Below are 26033 nucleotides of genomic sequence, written 5' to 3' on the forward strand. Positions count from 1 at the left end.
TTTGGAAATGTGGTCAGCATGGACTACCTGGACTGAAGGGTCTGTTTTGGTGCTGTTTGATTCTGTGATGCTATAATTCAGATGTATTGCAATTGAGTAAATGCAAAGTATCCCTTAATGTTCTGTTCTCAAGTGTTAGGTGTCCTTATTATTCAAGCTTTTTAGTCATCGAACAGGAGAAGGAGAATTGTTAAATAATGTTAGCAAATGGGTGGATTAACACTGAGATCAGTCGTCTCTTTACTATCTTCAGCACTGAATTATAGAGACAAGCCAATAACATGGTAATACTTTCGATGGTCCTGACAACATGTCATGATACAAGGCATCAAAACTTTGACTGTATTTTCCAAAGCTAAATTTTCTTTAAAAATGTTGGAATTATATACATACCATTATTCAGCCTGATCTGCGACACGAGACAAAATGTAAAGCAGTTAGCATTTTAATTTAAATTTATGTTGAAAAAAACACGACTCTGGTCATCTCAGGTACTTGGATGATTACATGAATAAGACCGGTGAAGGAGATGGAGCCAGAGGGAGTGATGTATAACCTGTCATTCTCGGAGTGAAATTCCACTTCAAATGTTTGGTTAAATTGAAGAAAGCATTAAAAATAGTGTCTGAGCTGTTCTGCTTTACGAAATGCCTCCTGTCCCCTGCACAAAGACTGTGAGACACATCTATTAGAAAATGCAATCAAAAATATCACCATAAAATACAATTTGAAACCACAATTATAGAGGGTTTAGGCCCGGCGCTTTCTAGAAAACCTGTCATTTTTCAATGTCAATTTTCTGTTGCCATTTATTTCAGTTTGATGGTCTACAGCTGAGTTTGTGGAATTGAGACTGAGGAAGGGACAAGCAAGTTGAAAAATCAGCGCAGCATATTATTTTGGCTTGTTTTCACTCATAAATGAAGGACATCCGATGTTTCAATTAATGTTTTCAGTTCCTCTTTCTCTTTAATTTCTTTTTCTGCTCAATGTGTGTCCTCCGGATAAACCGACATAAACGATCAGAACAATTAAAAGAGCTTCAACAAGAATGATTGCACATACAATTGATAGACTATTCTGCTTTGTAAACGACTTTCCACATTTTCCCAAATTTTGCTCAGTATTCCTCTCAATCTTCCGCTTGTTCTGTTGCAGATGTTCCAGTTGCTTTTCAGAGGTCATATTTTGGTTGATCATCCATTCTCGACAAACTGTTAGAGATAGCATGAATTGTCCAAACCTTAATATTTTAAGATTCATTGTTTCCTCATCTCTCTCAAATCCATATTGTTTTGGAACCTAAAAGGTATGCTCTTTTTTCTTTTATATTCAACTTGTGCCTGGTTTGTATCCAACTGTAGTGCGCTTCTGTCAACCATGCGGGTTGTCACTTGCAGGTCCAGACAGCTACAAGGGTTTGGTTTTCCTTGCCTTTGATTCATGCTTTCTTTGCTAAGCAGTTAAATCAAGACCTTGAAACAAAGGAACGTTCCAGAGGAATGAGAGGCGGCCATATTGAGGCATGCAAGATTCTTAAGAGGACTTGACAAGGCAGATGCAGAAAGCTGGCTTCCCCTTGTGGGACTGCCAAGAAACAGAGGGCATCAACTCAAAATAATAAATTCACACATTTAAGACATGGAAGAACAGCACTTTTTCTTCTTTAAGGGAATTCCTTAACACAGAGGGATGTCGAGGCTGGGTCGTTTAGTATATTCAAGGCTAAGATGGGTTTCTAATCTATAAGAGAATCAAGGGTTATGGGCAAGGACAGCAAAATGGAGTTAAGGATTATCAGATCAGCCATGATCCCACGGAGTGGCAGAACAGCCTTAGTTCTGCTCCTATGTCTCGTGGTCTGAGAGGAACTCTGAACTGGCTGGCACGGTGGCTCAATGGTTAGCACTGCTGCCTCACAGCACCAGGGACCTGGGTTTGATTCCAGCCTCGGGTGACTTTGGAGTTTGCATGCTGTGTCTGTATGTATTTCCTCTGACAGTCCAAAGATGAGCAGTTAAGGTGGATTGACCGTGCTAAAGATGACTCTATGTCCAGGGATATGTAGGTTAGGTGGATTAGCCATGGCAAGTGCGGGCTTATGGGAATAGGGTGGAGGATGGATCCGGTGGGCTGCTCTTCAGAGGGTCAGTGTGGACTACATGGGCCAAATGGCCCCTTTCTGTACTGGGTGGATTGTATGAACTTAAACAGCGTTCTCCTTACGAAATGAACAAATAAGACATAGTTCCATAGCCTAGTAATATTATATTAAACTGAATGCTAGCACAGCTTTCAATGCTGGGAAGTAATGACAGTGATGTTTGAGAGCTAGCTGAAGAGCATGGCTACAACTAAGAATGAGAGTAGACAACAATGCTGTGCTAGCATTCAGTTTAATATAATTTCTGGGTGCTCTTCTTTACTCCCACATTCCAAATGATGTGAAGTTTAGGTGAATTGGCCATGCTCAATTGCCCCATAGTGGTGGATGCATTAGTCAGGGATGAATGTAGGGAAATGAGTCTGGGTGGGTTACTCTTCAGAGGGTTGGTGTGGACTTGCTAGGCCGAAGGACTTATCCCCGCACTGTAGGGAATCTATCTGGTACTGGGTGAGTTAGCTGAGTCTAAAGTACAATAACATCAACAGCGCAGGCTGTGGTTCTTCATGCAAGCTTGCTTCCTCATATTGTCCCAGGCTTCATGTGGAATGGTGTCCCTCAAAACTATAAGAAATTGTGTCTAATGGAAAGAGAGTCTTATCATCCTTCATGGACTGTAACTAATTTCCTGCCCTACTTACTGATAGTTGACTTCATTTCTCAAACTGGCAGTCCCTCCTTACCCTGCATTAATGACGTTCAAATACAATCAGACATCTTACTCCTGCAACCAGTTGATGTGAAACCTAAAAGCAATCCCTTACTGAAGAACAGTAACTCCACTCAAACCTTTATTTATCTAACCCTTTCAAGCCTAATCCCTCCAAATATCCTCCAAAGGCTAGTTTCATACCACCTTACATCAAGGGGAAAGGTGTACCCTTTGACGCCTAACTCAAACTATCCCTTATCCCTCTGCAGGAGGCCCACTAAATTGAAATCATAGAAACTGCTGCATTAAAACATTGACCTTTCTGTGGCGTTGATGTCAGTGCCTTGATGTTTTAAGAGGTTGTCTCACACTCCCGAGCCACGTTAACTACATCCATTAACTGCTTTTCTGCGATCTGTTCCTCAGTGCAACCACACGTTTCTGACCGCTATCTGTTCAGATGTGACTGATCATATTTGCATTCAAGGCCATGTGCTGCACATGAAAACTGGGAGACACCATTCCCGGCCATTCAGGTGATCTTCGATAGAAACATTGACGTGGAAACACAAAATCTAGGAGCAAGAGTTGGCTATTTGGTGCTTCAAGCCTACTCCACCAATCAATATGATCATAATTTGGAGGTGCCGGTGTTGGACTGGGGTGTGCAAAGTTAAAAATCACACAACACCAGGTTATAGTCCAACAGATTTATTTGGAAGCACTAGCTTTCAAAGTGCTGCTCCTTCATCAGAGGGGGTGATGGGGCAGTGCTCTGAAAGCTAGTGCTTCCAAATAAACCTGTTGGACTATAACGTGGTGTTGTGTGATTTTTAAATATGATCAGAGTTAATGATTAATCTCAGTCCCTGTGCCATTTTCTCCCCATATCCTTTAATACTTTTAGCCAGAAGGAACTACTTGGAAACATTCAATACTTTCGCTTCAACTATTTCCTGTGGCAGAAAATTCTGCAGGCTCAGCACTCTCTGGATGGATAAATTTCCCCTCATCTTCAGTGGCCTCTCCTGCATCCTTAGACCGTGACCCCTGGTTCATGGGGTTGGGAGGAGAGCTCTAGAATCCATCACTGAAGAGCTTATTGGCAGAATGCTTCAAAAATCATAACATGGTCAGACAAGGCTCAGCATGGCTTTTGAAAAGGAAATCATGTCAACCTAATTTATTGTCCATGTTTTGAAGAAGCAACCAGCAAGTTGGATAAATGGGAAGCTGTAGAGATAGTGTATTTGGATTTTAAAACTGATTTGTATGGGTTACATCATAGGTGAGTGCACAAAACAAGAGCTCATGATGTAATTGGGTTCAGTTAGAGGAAACTGAAAGTATTGTCGGGCAAACAGATTTATATGCAAGGGCATATAACTGTAAGATCTGGAACTGTTTGGCAACTTTCTGGATTGAAAATGTTTTTGCCATGTAATTTCTTGCAAATAAAGTTAATAATTAAATGTGAGCTGAGGTTTACCTGCCAGTTATAAAAAAAATCCAGTAACTTTGGACAAAAAGATAAAAAAAGATTTTTTGCGAGATGAGTGCTGAGGTTTATGGTCTCTAATTGTTGGAAACCCTGGCTTCATAAATTCTCTGTAAGAGTCTTTATGTTAATGATTGCCTGGTTTCCTTTTTGGACTTTGTTTCCTGTTTTGCAGAGCTATGTAGACACTAAGAAATTAACTCTAAGAAAGAGCTGCAAGTCCCTTTACCTCTCTCAGCAGAAGATTCTGGAAACTTGACAAAGTTTGCGATTATAGTACTTCTGATTATCTTACAACCCCTGAAAAGCTGTACTGTTGCCATTTTCCAAAGACTCAGATCCAGTTTGAGTTGAATATGATCTGAAGATCTCCCAACAGTCTAAGGCTGTTGACAATTTGATTTCATTGATAGGAAACTGGGTGGATATGTTTTCAGCCCCTTGGCCTTCAGGGTTGGTTTCCCTTTTGCATTTTGTGAGAATGTTGACTAATCAGTTGCGTGTGTGTCTTGTCTAGGTTTGGGATTTAAGGGGATATCATTCTAATTCTGGACTATAGCTTAGAAATTAGCTAGTGTTTGGACACTCTGGAGGCAGGAAACATGTTTCCGCTGATGGGTGAGTGCCGAACCAGAGGACGCAGCTTAAAAATATGGGGTAGACCATTTAGGACAGAGATGAGGAGAAACTTCTTCACCCAGAGAGTGGTGGCTGTGTGGAATGCTCTGCCCCAGAGGGCAGTGGAGGCCCCAGTCTCTGGACTCATTTAAGAAAGAGTTGGATAGAGCTCTCAAGGATTGTGGAATCAAGGGTTATGGAGACAAGGCAGGAACAGGATACTGATTAAGGATGGTCAGCCATGATCGTATTGAATGGTGGTGCAGGCTCAAAGGGCAGAATGGCCTACTCCTGCACCTATTGTCTATTGTTTGCCACTTATTTAAAGAATACATTTAATAAACAGACTGTGTTTAATTCATTGAAGATGAAAGTCTTTTCTAAGTTTTGGATTATATTACTAAAGCAAATCAATTGTCCATTCTGGTGATTGCATGAACACTAATGGTGTGACTAGTAGAGTGGTGAGGTTTGATTACCAGCACAATCTTCCCTTTCCAGGCATCACAATATTGATGCACAGGTCATATTTTGGATTGTCAGTCTGTAACTAGAAGAGTGCCAAAACGATCAATGTTGTCATGTCAACAATTTGTGATCTATAACACTGACTTGGATGAAGGGACTGAATGCAAGGTTACTCAATTTGCTGATGACACAAAGATAGATGGGGAAATAAGTTGTGAAGAGAACGAAAGAAGACTGCAAAGGGATATAGGCCATTTAAAGATTTGGCAGAATATGACGTGGGAAAATGCGAACTTGTCTACATTGGCAGGAAGAGTCGGAATATAGTATTTAAATGGGAAGAGATTGCAGAACTCTGAGCTACAGAGGGATCTGGGTGTCCTGGCACATGAATCCCAAACAGTTGTTAATATGCAGGTACAGCAAATGATTAGGGGGTCAAAATAAAAAGTTGGCATATATTTCGGAAAAGAAATTAACTGTAGAAGAGGGGAGTTTTTGCTCTAAGATGTAGGGGGATTTGGTAACAGCACAGCTTGAATAACGTTGGTCTCGTTACTTGAAAGAAATATAATTTTAGTAGAACAGTTCAGAGAAGGTTCATTTGACTAACTCTTGGGATATAGGGATTAATTTATTCAGAGAACTTGAGTCCATACCCATTGGAGTTTAGAAGAATGAAAAGTGATCCTTTTGGAACATATAGAATCCTGAGAGTACCTAATAGTTAGATGCTGAGGGGCTGCTTCTCCTTGTAAGGACACTTTAAAAATTAGGAGTCTACCATTTAAGACGGAGATGAAGATGCATTTTTGTTCCTCTCAGATGTTTGTGAGCTTGTGAAACTCTCCACTTGAGGTTGTAGTGGAGGTGAGATTATTGTATATATTCAAGGCTGATTTATAACTATTTAATCGACAGGGAAGTCAAGATTATTGGGAGGGGTCAGCTAAGTGGAGTTGAGCTGACAAGCAGATCAACCATGATCTTATTGACTGGCAGTAGATGGACCGAACGACCTACTCCTAATTCTTGTGTTCTCTCACCCACACTTCCGAAATCTTTCATGAGAATGTGTGTTGCTGCCAGACTGATGTCATTTGGTGAACATCAGAAGTAAGCCAAACGGCAGCCAAAACTGCTCCACCGTTCAATATCATTGTGGCTGGTCATCGGTCTTAAGTCCCATTTTCCTATGCGGGTCACTTTTTCCAATTCAACTTAGAAAATAATTTTGGAAAGAGGTCTTGAGTTGAATGAGTACATTGCTTGTTTATCACATCTCCTCAATACATTTCACACAGTAATTACCATTTCATCTTATGCATAAGAATTTTACTGTCCACTGCAACAACCTCTTCATAGTTATAAAACACGGGTTAAATATTCCCACTTGGCTCAAGTTCTTAACACATTCTGTTTGTTTGTTATTGATCATAGAAGAACTCTTATTTCCTCCAAAATAGCCCACTATATTATGTCTGAGTCATCACTTCCAAATGATCCTGAATGCAAAGATTTTGTCAATGTAATTTCTCTACAAAGCAAGTTTATTCCTTGATTCAACAAGGCCAATTTAGATTGTACTGCTCCCTCTTTTCTTTTATTAAAAAAAAATAGATTTTTTTTCTGCAAACTTCAGACGAATCTCCCTCCCTGAGTGCACAACTCAACTATTCCTATCAATTCCAGGAACTAAAGTTGTTCAGGTTTGTTGGTTTTACATTACAGTCAGAGTTGCTTGCTGTCTTCTTACAGAATATAACTCCCACCTCCAGTTTTCTGACTTGAGAGATAACAGATTAAATTTGGAGAGGAAAATCTCTTTGGTTACAGTTTCTTTTCAAAAGTATTAGCCACCAGGCGCAAAAATGTTAACCAATTATTTTTTAATCCTTCCACAAGAATTAAGCATCATTTTCAAAACACAATGGATCTTGAACATTCTGCAATACGATATTATAAGCAGTACAATTTCCCTTCTCTCACAAGTCCCAAATGATCCAAATTATTTCACATCATTGAATTCTTGGCTTGGTTGGAGATTTGACTGTGCCAGTTATAGAATCATAGAATCTCTTCAGTGTGGAAGCAGACCATTTGACCCATCGAATCCACACTGACCCTCAGAAGAGCATCCTACTCAGATCCACACCCCTACCCTTTCCCTGTAAACCTGCATTTCCCATGGCTAAACTACCTAGCCTGCACATCCCTGGACACTATGAGCAAGTTAGCATGGCTCCTGAGCACCTTTGGACTGTAGAAGCATATCTGAAATTGAAGACTTGCATGTAATTTACAACTGAAATTTCACTATGGCTGCTTTGAAGTCTTTTACTATGAAATTGCAGTTCTTGTTGGAGATGTTTAAGGTGGTTCTTTCCCTGCAGGAGGATATCTTGCATAGAGATTAACCATTGGTAAAGGCAAGTTGGGCTAAATGTTCTCTTTCTGTGCTTTAAATAGAAAGTCATTTGATGTAATGAACAAATTTAACTTCAAAGGTCAACTCGTGGAGCTGTATAAGATTATCCAGGACATGGATAGGTTGTGACCGCTCCCTTCAGCTTAGCAGTCAGTAACAAGTGACATAATTTTAAGGTGAAAAGCAAGAGAATTTGAGGACCACGTGTTTTTCACCCAGAGGGTGGTGGAAATCTGGGATGCCTGGGAAGACAGTGGAAGCAGAAAACCTCACAACCTTTCAGAAGCACTTGGCTGAGTGCTTGACATATCATAACGTGCAAGGCTGTGGATCAAGTGGTGGTAAGTGGGATACTGTGGATATGTCGGCACAGGCTCAACGGGCCAAAGGACCTCTCTGTATTGTCTAAGTCTATGACCCTAGAGATTCCTGATGAAGGGCTCTGGCCCGAAACGTCGAATTTCCTGTTCCTTGGATGCTGCCTAACCTGCTGTGCTTTAACCAGCAACACATTTTCGACCCTAGAGATTGGACAGGTGGTTGAGGGAAATTGGAACACAGATGGATAGGAACCAGAACTGGCACACAGCACCTGGACTCTTGTGGAGAATAAAAGCCCAAGGTGTCCCTATTCCTATAAGTTTTCTGAATCTCCTTTATTTAAACTGCATGTCATAGAACTACAAGCTAAGATACTGGTGCAAAATTCCCTAAGTAGCTATCTTAGGTGCATTGCAATATTTCCCCACTCAGTCTCAGAGTAGTGGACTTGCATGCAGCAAGACATTAGGCCATTTTTTCCGGATGAGATCATATCCCAAAATCCGAACAGAAAGATTATCCCTTGTGTTTATTCTGCGAATTTGTACTTTCCTCCACATTTTGTACCTTTAACTTTTGCTGTCTCCTTGGCATTTTAGAGTCTGCAGATTTATTTCTATTAAAATGGAATATCAAATTAGGGATCTTTTGCTCAAGTTGTCAAGCTGCAGGTGTGACCATGTCTTGAATACCTCGTACAGTTTTGGTCTCCTGAGATAAGAAAGGAAGTTTGGGGAAAGTTTACTTTGTGTGATGCTTGGGGTGAAGTGGAGGGAGGCTTAGCGAAAAAAAGTTGGTCAGGTTGAGTCTGTATCGAATGGCATTTCGAAGAATAAGGAGTGATCTTATTGAAAGGTATGACCTTTAGGGCTTGTGACAGGATAGATACTGAGGGAATGGTGGATGAGTTTTAGGATTGGTGTTTAATCAGAAGGGGTCTTCATTTAAGATGGAGATGAGGGGAATTTCTCTCTGGCAGTTGGGAGCCCTCTAGAGTGTTGGATGTTATTAAGGCAGAGGTAGACGAATTGCTGATGAACAAGTGGGTCAGTATATATTGGGGATAGGGACTGCAAATTTGAGACCGCAATCAGCTTCAATCTTATAGAATGGCAGAGGAGTTTGAGGGGCCGAATGGCTTATTCCTCATTTGTATTTTTGTATATCTTGATTTATTCGCTGCCAGCTTACGCAACCATGCGCTTTAAAGAAGGAGTGACTGGTTAATGACCAAGTCCAAATCCTTCAACTGTTTCTCCTGTCAAACCAATCCAGAGGAACTGAAACCAATTGGAGCACTTCAGTAGTTATCTGTCTGAGATCACCTGTCTTGGCAATGAGATTGGATCTTCTGATGTGACAGTAAGATCTTGCATTTATCTAGCATCCTCCCAAGGGATTTTCCAACTAAAGAGTTGATACTGAAGCACGGTCAGTATTATAACAAGGGAAACACGTTGCAAGGTGTCAGAAACTGAATAATAGTAACAGAGATATAGTTTGTTCAAGCGAATTTTAATAGTCTATATTGGTACTTAAGCATTTTCATTAAGTTGCATGGAGTTTGAATAAGAAGTAACATATTTTGTGCATGCATCTTTCTGCACATCAGAAACTCATTGTATGCCAATCAGAGTGGAAAGCTTCAGATTAATATGGGGAAGGTGGGTGCAACTCCACTGGAGATTCCTGGACGCCCTCACCTCAGGACAAACCCTCTTTTAAAATGAAAGCCAAGTCTCCACTCCTATAGAACTTCATCACATCTTGAACTGCACTGACCGCTCTGTATGTACACGCACGCAGTTGCTATTTGGTGCAAGCAAGTAGTAACAGGAATGACTGAGTGATCTGCTTTTGTTGGTGTTCATTGAAGGGGAAATGCTGCCAGGGCAGAGAGACCGTTGCCTTTCAGTAGTTCCTTGAGATCTTTAACCAACAGAACAGCAGATGGGATCTCGGTTAAAGAGATTGCACCTCTGGTCCCTGAGTACTGCAGCAAATTATCAGCTTAATTATGAGCACAGTGGGGTTTATACTTGAAGCCTTCGGAGTCAGAGGTGAGAGGGCTGCAAGCTGATCCAAGCTGACACCACAGTTGCTGTTGGAGAAGTTCAAGCTGATCCAGGTGCCATGTCTCCAGCACCGTGTCCATGCTACACAATAGCCATGTTTGTTTTTTTTTTAAAGAAACCTTTCAGTGAAACCGTTTTCCTCTTTTCATTTGCTGATGGTACAGAGAGCGATTCCGTTAGCCATCTGGCAACTCAATAAGTGGTCATTTTATTCACATTTGATGGTGTGTGGCAGCACCAATGTGTTGCCAGGCAGAAGTAACGTTTCAATTTGGAGGTTGATGAGCATTTTGATTCAGGCCTACTGCAGACCATTATGTGTACTGTTTGATCTTGTCTGATGGTATTACTGGGCAAGTCAGATCCCAGAATGAAACTGGTTTGATCGACCATCTTTTTCTTGTCTTTTTGGTTAGTTAATGTGGTGGTCACTGACTGAGATATAATAGTGTGAGCTTACAAACTTTCTTTAGTAAGAGTACAGAAGTTTATGACATCAAAAAGAAGATTTTTTTTGATCATTCCAAGCTATTGAAATATGCGGACAGGTAACAAGATCTAAACACACAGCAAAAACAAAGTTCATCTTTTTTTTTCTGATGCTATCATTTACAGTAACTCGAGTCTACCAAAATGGCACTCCTCTCTCAACTGTTTAAGATTCAACTTAGTTGACTCTTGACAACGTATTTGTCATGGACTGTGGAGGTAATTTCATGAGCCCTTCCCAAATCTACCGAGGTGACCTTTTCCCCACATCTGAGAGCCAAAATTTCCTCAGTTACAGTAACCTGCAAATTTCCAACCAAACTCTCTCCCTTCTTGGAGCTTTTCCAACTTAACCTCCTGCTGTGGTGATTTGTTCCCTGAAATATCCCAAACTGCTACTTCCAGGAGAGAAAGTAAATTCCCTTTGGCAGCCTGATGCTTTATAAAGTGAGTTAAACAGGAAAACACATGCAACCATCCAAATTATGAGCAGGAGGAAGTCGTTCAACCCCTTGAGACCGCTCTGCCTTTCAATAAGGTTATGGCTGATCTGATTGTATAGTCAAATCCATATCGACATTCCTGGTAATTTTGTGCAGGTCCCTGTAGTCCATGGCTAGTAGCATCTTCCACATGCAGAAGTTAATGTGTCCATACACTGGGCAGCATGCATGGGATTTCTGAGTGACTGGTAGACCATTAATCCATATTGCCACCTGTCGTGAATAATCTTTCAGCTCTGCTTAACAAGCATCTATTTATTTGTGCCTCAAAAGTCGTCAAGGACTTTGCTTCCACTACCTTTTCAGCGAGAGAATCCCAAAGATTGCGACCCTCCGAGAGAAAATTTTTTGCCTAAGCTCCGTTTTTAAATGGGCGACCCCTGACTTTTAACCTATGACCCCGGTTTTAGTTTCTTCTATATTAGGAACAATCTTGTCCTATCCGGACTCTTCAAGATTTGATGTGTTGCCTCTTACTCTTCTAAACTCTAGGGAATACAAGCCAACCTCCTTCGTAAAACAGCCCGTCCAGTCCAGATATTAGGCTGGTATACTTTCCTGAATTGCCTTCAATGCATTCACATTCTTCTGTAAACAATGTGACCACTACTGAGTAGAGTGCTCCAGATGTAGTCTCACCAGATGTAGTATAATGGAAATGTAACCTTCCTACTTTTGAATTCAGTTCTCTTTGCAACAAATGATCATGTTTTATTAGCTTTGCTAGTTACTTGCTATCTCTGTGCATTAACCTTTTACAATTCACACACAATTACACTCAGATCCCTCTGCATCCTAGAATTCTGTAATCGCTCACCATTTTGATAACATGCTCTCTTTATTACTGTTTCCAAAATGGGCAATTTCACATTTTCCCCATACTATACTCACTAACACTAAGCCTAACACTGTTGCCCATTCACTTGGCCCATCAATATCTCTTTAATAACCTTGCATCCTCTTCACAACTTTCCTACCAATCTTTGTGTTATCATCAAACTTGGCAACCCATAGCTTGCGCTCTTTCATCTCCGTTTTTGATGTAAATTATTAACAGTTGAGGTCTCAGCATCGATCCCTGTGGCACACCACTCGTTACATCTTGCCAACCTGAAAAAAAACAGATGTACACCTACTCTCTGCTTCCTGTTAGCCAGACAATATTCTGTCCATGCCAACTGATTCCCTATACACTATGAGCTTTAATTTTCTGCAGTAGCCTTTGATGTAGCACCTTATTAAATGCAATCTGGAAGTCTAAGTACAATGGTTACCGTTTATCTGGTTACCCTTTATCTCCAATTATCTCCTCAAGATACGTCAAATGTGATATCCATTTTATAAAACCAAGTTGACCCTGCCTATTTACTTTGAACTTATCGATGTTTCCTCTTATATCTGCTTTAATAGTAGCTTTGAACATGTTTCCTATGGGAGATGTTAAGCTAAGTAGCCAGTAGTTTCCTGTGTTTCGTCTCTCTCACTTTTTGAATGATGTAGTTACATTTATTTATCTTACAATCTAATGAGATAATCCTTAAATCTTGCATTTTAGAAAATCAAAACTAATGTATCTCATTATCCATATTTAAGACCCTGGCATTTGTCAGCCCACAGCTACCACAGTTTACTCAGTATCCCTTTTCTGGTGATGGTGATTTTCTTGAGTTTCTCTGTCTCTTTCATTTCCTGATTTATCACTGCTTAGAGTCATAGAGATGCACAGCATGGAAACAGAGCCTTCGGTCCAATCCGCCCATGCCAACCTGATATCCCAACCCCTCTCACCCTAAACCTATGCCCTCTAGTTCTGGACTCCCCCACCCCAGGGAAAAGTCTTTGCCTATTTACCCTATCCATGCCCCTCATAATTTTGTAAACCTCTATAAGGTCACCCCTCAGCCTCCGAAGCTCCAGAGAAAACAGCGCCAGCCTGTTCAGCCTCTCCCTGTAGCTCAAATCCTCCAACCCTGGCAACATTCTTGTAAATGTTTTCTGAACCCTTTCAAGTTTCACAATATCTTTCCGATAAGAAGGAGACCAGAATTGCACGCAGTATTCCAACAGTGGCCGAACCAATGTCCTGTACAACCACAACATGACCTCCTAACTCCTGTACTCAATACTCTGACCAATAAAGGAAAGCATACCAAATGCCGCCTTACTATCCTATCTATCTGCAACTCCACTTTCAAGGAGCTATGAACCTGCACTCCAAGGTCTCTTTGTTCAGCAACACTCCCTAGGACCTTACTATTAAGTGTATAAGTTCTGCTAAGATTTGCTTTCTCAAAATGCAACACCTCGCATTTATCTGAATTAAACTCCATCTGCCACTTCTCAGCCCATTGGCCCATCTGGTCCAGATCCTGCTGTAATCTGAGGTAACCCTCTTCGCTGTCCACTACACCTCCAATTTCACTTATCTATAGTGAAGACAGATGGAAAATATCTGTTAAATTATATTGCATTTGTTCATGGAATGTGGGCGACACTGGCTTGGCCAGCACTTAGAGCCCCTCTATAATTGTGCAGAGAGCATTTAAGAGTCAACCACATTCCTTTGGGTTTGGAGTCACACGCAGGCCTTCCTTAAAGGATAGCAGTGAACCAGATGAGATTTTCCAACAATGTTTCATGGAAAAAGGGGCAAGTGCATTGAGTAAAGGAGTTGGGAGATCATGTTGAGGCTGTACAGGACATTGGTTCGGCAACTTTTGGAATAGTGGTTCTGTTCGCCGAGCTGGAAGTTTTGGTTGCAAACGTTTCGTCCCCTGGCTAGGAGACATCATCAGTGCTCTGGAGCCTCCTGCGAAGCGCTTCTTTGATGTTTCTTCCGGCATTTATAGCCACTATAAATGCCGGAAGAAACATCAAAGAAGCGCTTCGCAGGAGGCTCCAGAGCACTGATGATGTCTCCTAGCCAGAGGACGAAACGTTTGCAACCAAAACTTCCAGCTCGGCGAACAGAACCACTACAACAAGCACCCGAGCTACAAATCTTCGCACAAACTTTGAACTTTTGGAATACTGTGTACAATTCTGGTCTCCCTGCTGTAGGAAGGATGTTGTGAAGCTTGAAAGGGTTCAGAAAAGATTTACAGGGATGTTGCCAGATTTTGAGGGTTTGAGCTATAGGGAGTGGTTGAATTGGTTGGGGCTATTTTCCCTGGAGCATCAGAAGCTGAGGGGTGACTTTATAGAGGTTGATAAAATTATGAGGGGCAAGGATAGGATAAATAGGCAAAGTCTTTTCCCTGGGGTGGGGGAGTCCAGGACTAGAGGGCATAGGTTTAGGGTGAGAGGGGAAAGATTTAAAAGGGACCTATTGGACAACTTTTTCACACAGAGAGTGGTGTGAGTGTGGAATGAGCTGCCAGTGGAAGTGGTGGAGGCTGGTACAATTGCAACATTTAAAAGGCATCTGTATAGGTGTATGAATAGAAAAGGTTTAGAGAGATATGGGCCAAATGCTGGCAAATGATTAATTTAGGATATCTGGTCGGTGTGGACGAGTTGGACTGAAGGGTCTGTTTTCATGCTGCACAGCTTTGTGATTCTATGACTCTATGAAGTCAAAAGGCCCCTGAGCTCATTGTGCTAAAATCAAAGCAGGGCTGATCTCCATTTCCAGCCCTATTTCTAAATTCCTTCTGTCCTTTAATGTACAGAAGTCAATGTCATAATGCCCTCACCCTCCTGGAATCAATGGAGATTGCCTTGCCTTCCTGAGAAGAATAGAGCAGTGTAACAGCCATCCTAATTTGTTCCTCTAATGGTGCTCCTGCACACCAGTGCTAGAAAGGAGGCAGTTGGGTGATATAATAAAAATCAAATGCCTAGATTGGCACGGTTGTGAGTTGTGGCAACATCAGGTGGTAGGGACTGAGAGGAAGAGAAATATCTTCAGTTGGAGCTTGGTGAGCCTGTGGAATTCTCTGCCATGGAAGCAGCAGTTGAGGCCAAAACATGGAATGTCTTCAAAAAGGAGTTAGATACAGTTCTGAGGGCTAAAGTGATCAAAGGGCCTGGGGGAGAAAGCAGGAAGAGGTTACGGCGTTGGATGATCAGCCATGATCATATTGAACAGGGGAGCAGGCTCAAAGGGCCGAATGGCCTGCTGCTAGTCTCGGTCTTTCTATCTCAGCTGACATTTGGGGTGTTCGTGACTGAAGAGTCTACAACTGTGTCAGTGAAAATGAGCAACCGTTATTAACAATCTACAGACAGGCTGGAGCAGGACATTTCAAGAACCTTCCAGACTCTACATATATATGCTCATAAGTGGTCTCGTGCAAATATCCATAGCCTGCTCCGGTTATTTACCACAGAGAGTTGTCAAGGCCGAGTCATTAAGCTTATTCAGGGCTGAGCTAGGCAGATTTTTAATCAGCAAAGGAATTAAGGTGTATGGGGAAAAGACAGGAGTTGTGGATTATCAGATCAGCCTGATGACAGAGCACGGTCAATGGGCCTAATGGTCTACTTCTGCTCCTCCATCTCATGGTCTTCATGTCCCATGCTGGGGAGATACGCCTGCTATTTGGTGCTGCATTTCCTGCTCTTTAAAAGTAAATTAAAGCCACAAGTGCAGCCCTGACTCCAAGCCATTGATTGCCAGGATTTGTCAATACAAATGGGCACGAAATGCCAGGATGTTAAATGTCTTCAAGGCAGAAATTGATAAATGCTTAATCTTGCAAGGAATTAAGGGCTACGGGGAGAGTGTGGGTAAATGGCATTGAAATGCCCATCAGCCATGATTGAATGGCAGAGTGGACTCGATGGGCCGAACGGCCTTGCTTCCACTCCTGTGTCTTATGGTCTTATCATGTGGGGTTAGGGTGGCACATGAGGGAGTGGATCCCAGGCCAATGTGTTACGAAACACATTTGCCAATTTGCAGTTTAGTACTTTATTATTATGTTCTGTTTGTTTAATGGGCATATTTCCCTGTAGTTACTCCATCCAGTAAATTCCACCAACTCCATATTCTTCTGCGTTGCTTGTAATAACTGCAAGAATTAATCTCGAGTTACCAAGTTATAGGTCCCACCGAAGCAGGGATAACTCTTATTTATTATCTAATTACATTGTCATAAATCAGACTGAGCTCTCTGTAGGTTTGCTGCCCTGATAATTAAATGGTTAAAATTATTAATGGCAAAAATATGTTTGTGTATAATACATTCTGTTCCATCATCTTGCTGTGTAGCTTAATAGTCCACACGGTCAAAGCTGAGCTGTAAAATGATAAGCAGGAGAGTACACAGTGCATAAGCCCCGGTAATGAAAAAATTTAATCAAACCTAGTGGTGTATACAAGAATTATTAGCACATTTCAGTTCCTTAACTTATTGAAATGTCAAATAGGATACATCTTCGGTTACAGCTATCCCTATTGAAAAACCATTCAAAAGGAGCATAGATTAAGTTGCCTGCTCTATTGCTAAGTATCAGCCGTTTTGCTTTACTAAAGTACAGTGCAAAATATCATTGCACTTGAAATTTGCCAGGACTACTTTACAGCGCTCACAGAAGATGCCCAAATATACAGCAACCTTTCTTACTTCCCTGAATAAAGCCTCTATTCTGCTACATCGTGCAGCAAGTCATCAATACAGGGACAGCAAAAGCAAGTGATTGAATTTAATGGCTGATTTATTTCTGCTGCTGTTCATCTCTCATTTGATTTAATTGCAAAGACACAATTAAGATGTACAGCACGTGATTCCTTTTTGTCCCTCCAGCTCCGTTGAAATTTGTCATCTTGGCTTCTGAGCGCGGATTGTGAGCAGGAAACTAACCGCTCAGAAGGGAGTGAGGAGCGGGAGTGGTTTGTGAAAGCAAACTGGGGTGCTCACCTTCAAATGGAGCAGGTCAAATTAAATCGGAACCATCATGTCACCGAATCAAACAGGGGTAGCTTCCATCTTGCATCCCAGAGAGATTTCTATGCCCAGAGTGTGGGGAGAATGTTCAGCCTGATAACTGTGGAGCAGTGAAAATGGAGCATTGGGCCAATAAAGGAAGGCTTGATGTACACACATTGGAGAAGGGAAGAGAGGAATGTGGATTGGATGGGTAGTAGTAGTCAGGGGGAACACAGGCATCCACAGCCATTACAATTCCATGAGGAGGCTGCACTCAATATTTGGCTGTGAATCAGTCCCCCTGACACTCCTGACTTTCGGCTGCCCTGCTGCAGAGGAGGTTTGAGCCAGTCCATTGACTTTATCCTGGGGGTTGTTTCTGGGCCTGGATACAGTGGTCATGAACAGGTTCAAGCAGTGGACTGCAGGCCGACTTGTTAGCCCGCACTGCCGGCCTTACCCCCATGGTTGCCACCATGCCAGGGTGCCCTGGAGAGGGAGCACACAGTATCCAACTGGCACACTCTCCAACTGGTGGGTACCATCAGGGCTGCAGTGCACTATATCCACCCCCCGCAACTCCAAAACAAAAGTTTAACTCGAGTTTTATACGCTTCTTCAGACAATTTTTGTTACAGTGCCCCTTTAAAGGGCAATTACCTTTATTCCAGTTAAATTATTTTAGTACTTATGGGTTTTCAAAATAGCATTTGTGCTGGTATTGACTACTTAGTTGAAATATCCTGTCCTGTTTTTGACAGTGGATTTTTACTAATTCTCTCTATTGAATTGCTGCAGATCTCATGGCCACATCTTTTCTCTGTAACACCTTTCAGCATTTTTATTTATTGGTGAGATGAGTGTGCTGTTGGCAAGGCAAGTGTTTACTTTGCCCTTTCCAAGTTCGTCCTGCAGAAGAGGGTAGCGCTTCTAGAGCTGCAGCAGTCCATGTGGTGAGGAGACACTCCCACCGTGCTGTTAAAGACAATGTAACAGGTTTTTCACTCTGCAACAATGAAGGGACAGTGGTATAGTTCCAAGTCAGTACATGGTGTGGTATCCTGGATACTGTTGTCACGCTATAGTGCATCATTCCTCTTGAACAATAATTAATAATCAAATTGCAATGTAACACAATGTAGCATTTCTCATTTTCTTTTGCAACATATACCTATATATCAGTAAGAATGTTCATTTTCTTTACTATGGCTAAACAAAATTAAAAATCAACTTTAATAGTCAAGCTGAACGTCTCACGTGTCTTTCTATAGTCGGTTTTCTTTTCCAAACGAATGTTGTTCATTGTATCACTCAGGTGGTAAAAAGTTGAACCTCTTCTTCTGAGCTGAAGTCAGCCTGTGGGTCTGGTGCCTGCTCCTCAAGCATCATGTCACAAACCTTCTGGGTACGTTTCTCATCCCACCACTCTCTGCACCTGTCTTCTACCAGTTCCTTCAGCTTCCTGCCGTGCCCACGCTGCTTGGTTCCTCGCGTTTTGCATTTCCTCTTTAAACACTCCAGCATTTCTTGCAGTCTGTTATTAGCCTCCAGTAAATCATTTTCCATCTGTGACATAGTATTCAGCTGCCTCTGCAGTTCATGAAAATGCTGCCTGATCAGCACTGTCAATCTTTTCCTTTTCCCTTTGTTTTTAACTTCAAGCTTGTGCTGTTGATGCTAGGACTTGAGGTTTAGGCTCTTCTGTTGGATGCATCCTATGCTCACTGTACAACGTGAAATTTCACTTCCATATGTTGCTTTTCAGCTTGCTGCATCAGGGCCTGTTCACCCTTCCGTCAGCAAGTTTAATCTCCAGTTCTAACTTTTCACATTGGAGTGCGAAAACAAATCTTCTGTATCTCCCTTCATTGCTCAAAATTGGCTCCATTTTCTTCTGGTCATTCAGTACTAGATTTGAGAGTTTCAGTATCTAACTGTAAATCATCCATTGGGCTTTGCACCTTATCTCCCGCAATAGTAGAATTGACTCAATCTGTAGGCTTTAGATGAGAGTGGTGCTGGAACCGGAGTTTAGATCCGAGCGGTTTTTGATCCAGAGTTTAGATCAGAGTGGTGTTGGATCCTGAGTTTCGATCAATCTGTCGGCTGTCCGACTGTAGCAATTCCAAATTCTCTGTTCAATTGTTGGAGCTTCATGCTCTCCCCTCGCTTCTATTGATACTTCATGCAGGGAACAAGTCTGGATCAATGGGGCTGTGAAATTCATATCTTCAAAGCATCAACCCATTTCGTCAAAGCACTCTGTCCTCTCTGGATCCTCTGTCTTGATTGGCACTGATTTTGTTCCGACACAGGACTACACAGTCTGACTGATTCTCTGCAGTTCTCTCCCAACATGGATCTCTGCACTTACTGAACATTATAGCACTGAAGAGACCGTTGAATGCATTGTGACTTTGTCAACTCTGCAGAAGAGTTATTTATTTTCTTTGACTCTCCAGCCTGTTCTTCACACCCAACAGCAGATGATGGTGACAGCCCCTGGAGAGTTACTGTTCCAAATCTGGTAAATGCAACTCAAGTGTCCGCTTTCAGGCGAACTGTTGGCTGTTCTTGTGAAGCCCGTTATTTCAAGGCCATCTGCAGACTCTTGAATAGGGTGTTGCTAGGTCACAGTCCTCCCCATTGGCATACAAAATACTTGACTTTACCTCTTCTTTCCAGTGTGAAATACAATGAGGAAAGCATATGGAGAGCATGAAGATGTGCACTCAAGGAGGCTACACTGGTGTAAAACGCACATTGTCTGCACCATACTGAAAAAATCCTGACACTATGCATACTGTGTTCTAAGAAATCTTCACAATGAATAGATCAGTCAGAGAAGATGTTGTAATCAGAGATGCCAGGCTGTGTGCATTGAGGTTTGTTTGGTTTGAACATTGAGGACTGGTTCGATCTGGTGATCTGTGCTTTGGTTTCTATCACCTAGTTCATTCTTTGGAGCTGGAGTTTCACTCTCTGGCTGATTGCCAACAATGCTTGGGCACTCGTATCTCTCACATCTTAGTGACAGGGCTGCTAAATACTGTCTATCTCTAGTTGTCCTGAGACAATGATGGTGGGCATTTGATTTGAGCTGTTCCTGTCATGGTGTTGGGGAGGGAATTCCACCATTCACCTGGTGACAGTGAAGGAGCAGGGAGATGTATCTCAGTTGGCAAGGTGTGTGACTCAGAATGGAACTTGGAGGAATTGATGCTCGGGTTGCTTTGTGTTCGGAGTAGTCATGTGCGAGGGAGGTGTTGCTGAATCACATCTTGAGTTGCTGCAATGCATTCTGCGTGTCGTGCATAACACAGTGGTGACAGGCAGCTAGATATCAAATCCTGTATTAGGCACTGTGTCCTGCAGAGCATGCAGGTCCTTGCATGTGTAGCTGGCAGTTCCCAGACAAACGATGAATGTTGTTAAATTAATGGAATATTTAGTAAGTAAAAAATGTGTTTGGTCACCTTTAAGCTGTTAGCAGTTAGGAATTGAAGCAGGTGATGTAATATACATTAGCAGTATCCTGTACAAAAGAAATTGTTAGCATTCAAGAATAGTTATTTCTCTAGTGCCATTACAAGAACCTTGTTTATCAGTCAGCTATTAATCTTTTGAATTCTGTGCTCCAGATGGAGTCTGGGTCATTGACTACATTGAAGGCTGTGTTGGATTTTTGACTGACAAAGGAGTTGAAGATTCTGGATGTGAAGGAGAGCACAGTTGAAGCTACAATCATGTCAGCTATTATCTTTTTGAATGGCGGAACAAATTTGAAAGTGCAATGACCTACTTTTATGACTTTTTATTAATAATCTGCTGTAAAGTTTGTCACTGCCAGACTCTTGCTTCCCCTTTTGTCTTCAAACTTCTGTTTTCTCTTCCCTCTTCGGTGAAATGTCGGTGTCACTGGGAAAATCGGCCTTTCTTGCCCGTTCCGAATGGCCCTTGGACTGAATGGCTTGCTAGTCCATTTCAAGGGGCAGTTAAGGGTCAGCTACACTGCTGTGAGTCTGGAGTCACATGTAGGCCAGATCAGGGAGGGACAGCAGATTTCTTTCCCGAAAAGGTATCAGTGAGCTGATAGGGGTATTGTAATGATCAGGAGTGGTTTCACAAACCTACAATCCCTGTCAGCTTTGCTGGCACAGGGCTTAGAAGGAATGAGACTAGCTTCTTTTACAATGATTCTATATTTATCATTAAATGAATTGAAATACTCCAAGCTGTTGTGGAGGGATTGAAGCCCGTGTCCCACAGTGGTAGCCTGGATCTCTGGTCCAGTGATGTTCCCTGCTGCCCCATCATTAATAGACTCCCTACTGTGTGGAAACAGGCTCTTCGGCCCAACAAGTCCACACCGACCCACCGAAGAGTAACCCACCCAGACCTATTCCTCTACTATTCTACATTTACCCCTGACTAATACACTTAACCTACACATCCTGAACTCTATGGGCAAGCTAGCACGGCCAATTCACCTAACCTGCACATCGTTGGATTGTAGGAAGAAACTGGAGGAAACCCATGCAGACACGGGGAAGATGTGCAAACTCCACGCAGACAGTCGGGCTTTTGCTCAAAACGTTGACTTTCCTGCTCCTCGGATGCTGCCTGACCTGCTGTACTTTTCCAGCACCACACTCTTGACTCTAATCTCCAGCATCTGCAGTACTCACTTTCTCCATGCAGACAGCTGCCTGAGGCAGGAATCGAACCCGGGTCCCTGGCACTGTGAGGCAGCAGCGTTAACCAGTGAGCCACCATGCCACCCTCTACTCTTATCATTCGCTTCCTGTAGGTAGGGCTGGGCAAAGTAGGGTGGGAACTAAGAGGAATTTGAATGGTTGTTTTGCTTTTGGAGACACAGTGCTTTAATAGCTAGTCAAGCTTCAAATCAATCTTGATTGGTGTGCCTTGGCTCCTAACCTTATGGAAAGGAAAAGTTGATGGTAAAAGGTAGGGCTTAGAATGCTGCTGTCAGCAATCCTACGGCCGTGATAAGTGTCCAGTATCCACATCCATCTTCCTTTTGTTCCCCCAAGTTTGACAACAAGGACTGGAGGTATTTCCCTTTGACTTCCATTGCCCTTGGCTTTGAGTTTGTGGCTTAATCTGTCTTAAGCCCACAATGCAGGTGCTGTCACCTGAACTTTGGCTGTGTCCATGTCTGTAATGTAATCTGGAGCCAATGGTTCTGGCAAAAAAAACCAATCTGTGTGTCAGTGAGCAAGTGGATAGGCACATTATCACTGATCCCTTTTAGCCATTTGCTAACATTTGAGGGCAGTATTTGTACTAATATTGAAAATTTGCTCAGTCAGCCTAATGGCTGGGCAGTGAGTAACTGAGTGAAACTGTTACAGGCAGGGCCCTGGTTCAATCCTTGCTCAATCCTGACTTACCTATTTAGAGGTGAGAAACCAGTAGCAGCATGTAAAAGAATGTAGGACAACACAGTGCCACCATGATTAACACTGCTGCCTCAGCACTGGGGACCCAGGTTTGATTCCAGCCTTGGGTGACTGTGTATGTGGAGGTTGCGCATTCTGCCTGTGTCTGAGCAGGTTTCTGCAGGGTGCTGCGGTTTCATCTCACAATCCAAAGATGAGCAATTTAAGTGGATTGACCTAGCTAAACTGTCTGGGGATGTGCAGGTTAAGTGGATTAGCAATGGTAAGTGTGGGGTTAGGTGATAGGGTAGGGTCTGGGTCTGGGTCTGGGTGGATTGCTCTTCAGGAGGGGTGGTGAAGGATCGATGGGCCCAATGGCCTCCAACTGCACTGTAGAGTTTCTGTGTTTCTATGCGAGGAAACACATTAATTAAATGAAAGTACCGATTACTTAATGGTGAAATATCTTGCACATCCCTGTCACCGCTGCATTATCTTTAGCTGCCTAGGCCCCAAACTCTAGAACAGTATCTATCTCTAGCTGATGCTGCCTGGCTTTCTGTGTTCTTCCAGCCTCCTGCCTGTCTACTCTGATAATGGTGACTGGCACAACCAGATGTCACTCAGGATACAGGTAGTTCTTCTATAACACAATGGTGGCGTTCTTGTGCAACCCCACATTATAAGAAAATCGCGCTTTAGAAACAGCCCTTAAAGTGTTGGCGATGTAACTGAGTTACAGACAGCACATATTTTAAAAGTTCATGCTTTAGAAACAGTGTTCCCAATTCATCAATCGCATTAGAGCGAATTTATGTTAACAAAATGCGCGTTTATAGCAGAATGACTTGTTGCTCAAAGAGGTACAATTTATCACTTAAGGTCAAATTTCTGAATGGGGATTCCCATCATAGCATTGGAGTCATGAGAAGAGCTTAATGCAGCATATTGTCCATGATTATACAACAGGGAGTGAGCCCACTGAATCATGATATGGGCTCCCAGTGATGCCGGTTTCATACTGGAAGGGGAAAATATATCCTTTACTCCAAATCAAGACTTCACAAAACAAAAGCGATAGGTTTGCTGTCATAACAAAAGATTCAAGGCGATTGGAAGTGGGATAAGCTTAAAAATTCAATACAGTTCATACATAGTGGATTATGAACGTTCATACATAAGCCTCCCTCTAGTGGGCTGACTGCCTATCTTTCTGGACATGTTTCAAGAAGATCTTCAAAGCTGCATCACCATGTAAGTTCCCAAAGAATCCTGCTACATTTATTGAAATGCTTTGTCAGTGTTACAGAAGGAGCTGTGAAGAGATTGATGGTCATAACTTTAAGTCTTAAGTTTGTAAGTCAGCTGGTTTACTGAGCTGTCCAGTTGTGCTGCAACACGACAGACCCCACTACAGGAATTTGTTCACGTTACCGATGCCAGTTTAGCCCCTTGAGTTCATTTTCCCAAAGACATTTTTTTATGCAGCATTTTGCCATTTGGTCATCATGATACAATACATAAAACTGCGTTAAATATCAGGGCATCCTCAATCAAGATTGATGGGGTAAAATGGTTAGAATGGTTGACCTGTGGAAAAGTAAAGAAACAAAATTCATATTGATGTTGGGGCATTTTAAATATTCTTTTTGCTTTTGGTATGGTATACAAGAGGTGAGAAAGATAGGGTAGGGACAGCAGCTAGACCCTGTGATGAAAAGCAATGTACTTAATGTTTGCAGTATATCTTCAATCCTGCATTCTGTTCTTCCACAGAAATCCTGAATGGCGGCATCTATATTGACCAGAACAAATTTCTCTGCTATGTCAACACCATTCATTGGCAAGATATCGTGCGTGACCCACTCAGTACAGATATTATCATAGTTCCCACCAACACCACCGTGGAGTGTAAGTAACAAACTTCCAAATTTCTGTTCAGATAGCATATAGAGGCAAAGGTGTCTTTCACAAAGGTTCTATTTCATATCAAACAAACGTTTAACATTATCTGAAATGATTGAGGAATGAGGTTATAAGGAATACTTTATGAAGAATCACATGCTCCCAGCAGCCTCATTTTCCACTCTCTAAGGTTAACAGATGGAAATTCCATGTTTTTTTTTAGATTACTTACAGTGTGGAAACAGGCCCTTCGGCCCAACAAGTCCACACCGACCCACCGAAGTGCAACCACCCATACCCCTACATTTACCCCTTACCTAACACTACGGGCAATTTAGCATGGCCAATTCACCTGACCCGCACATCTTTGGACTGTGGGAGGAAACCGGAGCACCCGGAGGAAACGGGGAGAACGTGCAAACTCCACACAGTCAGTCGCCTGAGTCGGGAATTGAACCCGGGTCTCTGGCACTGTGAGGCAGCAGTGCTAACCACTGTGCCACCGTGCGTTCAAAACACATTGATGAACCAGATGGGTCTTTCCAACAATTGGCAATAGATACATGGTCATTGTTAAACTCTCAATCTATGACTTTATTTTACTCTATTCAAATCCCACCGACTGTTCTGTCAGGATTTGAACCCAGGTTCCCAGAACATTAGCTGGGTCTTTAGATTAACAGCCCAGTGATAATACCAGTAGGCCATCACCATGACATGTAAAGGGCTGCGTCAGGCGACCGGGAACACCTCATCCCATCAACTGAACGCAGATAAGTGGCTGTTTGCAAAGCAGATTAAGGACACACAAGGAAGAGTCAGACACCCCAGATGGGACTTGAACCCACAACCCCTGGCTTAAGAGGCCAGTGCCTTATCCATTAGGCCACTGGAGCCGCACTTAGGCCACTGGAGCCGCATTTGGACCTTGGACCTAGTTCTTGGACCTAGTTTTGCTAACTGGCTCATTTTTCCTGGAAGTGCCAGGCCATGATGGGATTGCCCAATTGGGAATCAACACTGGTGTCCTCATGCTTGTGAGTGATTGAAGGCCATTTTAAAAAAAATTCTTTCATGGGATGTGAGCAGCTCTAACAAGGCCAGCATTTATTGTTCATCCTGGTCCTTGAGGAGAAGGTGAAACATCGTGATCCACCTCAGTATTCATCTGAGCTTTTGTTCCAACTAATCTGTTTAATCCTGTTTTCAGGCACTGCCCAGCAGTGGTATCTAATACATTAGCCAATCATAACATGTGACAATTCAAATGCTAAAGATTGCATTTTGATTAGTTTGTGAACATAAGAACTAGGAGCAGGAGTAGGCCATCTGGCCCTTCAAGCCTACTCTGCCATTCAATAAGACCATGGCTGGTCTCTTTGTGGCCTCAGCTCCACTGAAAAATTTGCAATTGACACTGTCAATGGTGGCTCAGTGGTTAGCACTGCAGCCTCACAGCGCCAGGAATCCAGTTCGATTCCAGCATCAGGTGACTGCCTGTGTGGAGTTTGCACATTCTCTCCGCGTCTGCGTGGGTTTCTTCTGGGTACTCCGGTTTCCTCCCACAGTTCAAAGATGTTCAGGTCAGGTAAATTGCCCATAGGGTTAGGTGCATTTGTCAGAGGGAAATGGGTCTG

The 26033-nt window shown here is 42.5% G+C and overlaps 1 protein-coding gene and 1 non-coding gene across 2 annotated transcripts in view; one reads left to right on the top strand and one right to left on the bottom strand.

The window, feature by feature from the left end:
- Window positions 1-26033, top strand: part of LOC132817270 (receptor tyrosine-protein kinase erbB-4-like) — a 956628-nt gene that overhangs the window by 585681 nt on the left and 344914 nt on the right. Inside the window, exon 4 of the mRNA XM_060827652.1 lies at window positions 24268-24402. Coding sequence (XP_060683635.1) covers window positions 24268-24402 — 135 coding nt within the window. The remainder of the gene's footprint in view (window positions 1-24267; window positions 24403-26033) is intronic.
- Window positions 25220-25292, bottom strand: trnak-cuu (transfer RNA lysine (anticodon CUU)). Its single transcript has one exon. It is a non-coding gene; the product is annotated as a tRNA-Lys (tRNA).

The sequence above is a fragment of the Hemiscyllium ocellatum genome, chromosome 7 (assembly GCF_020745735.1).
Source record: "Hemiscyllium ocellatum isolate sHemOce1 chromosome 7, sHemOce1.pat.X.cur, whole genome shotgun sequence".
NCBI lineage: Eukaryota > Metazoa > Chordata > Chondrichthyes > Orectolobiformes > Hemiscylliidae > Hemiscyllium > Hemiscyllium ocellatum.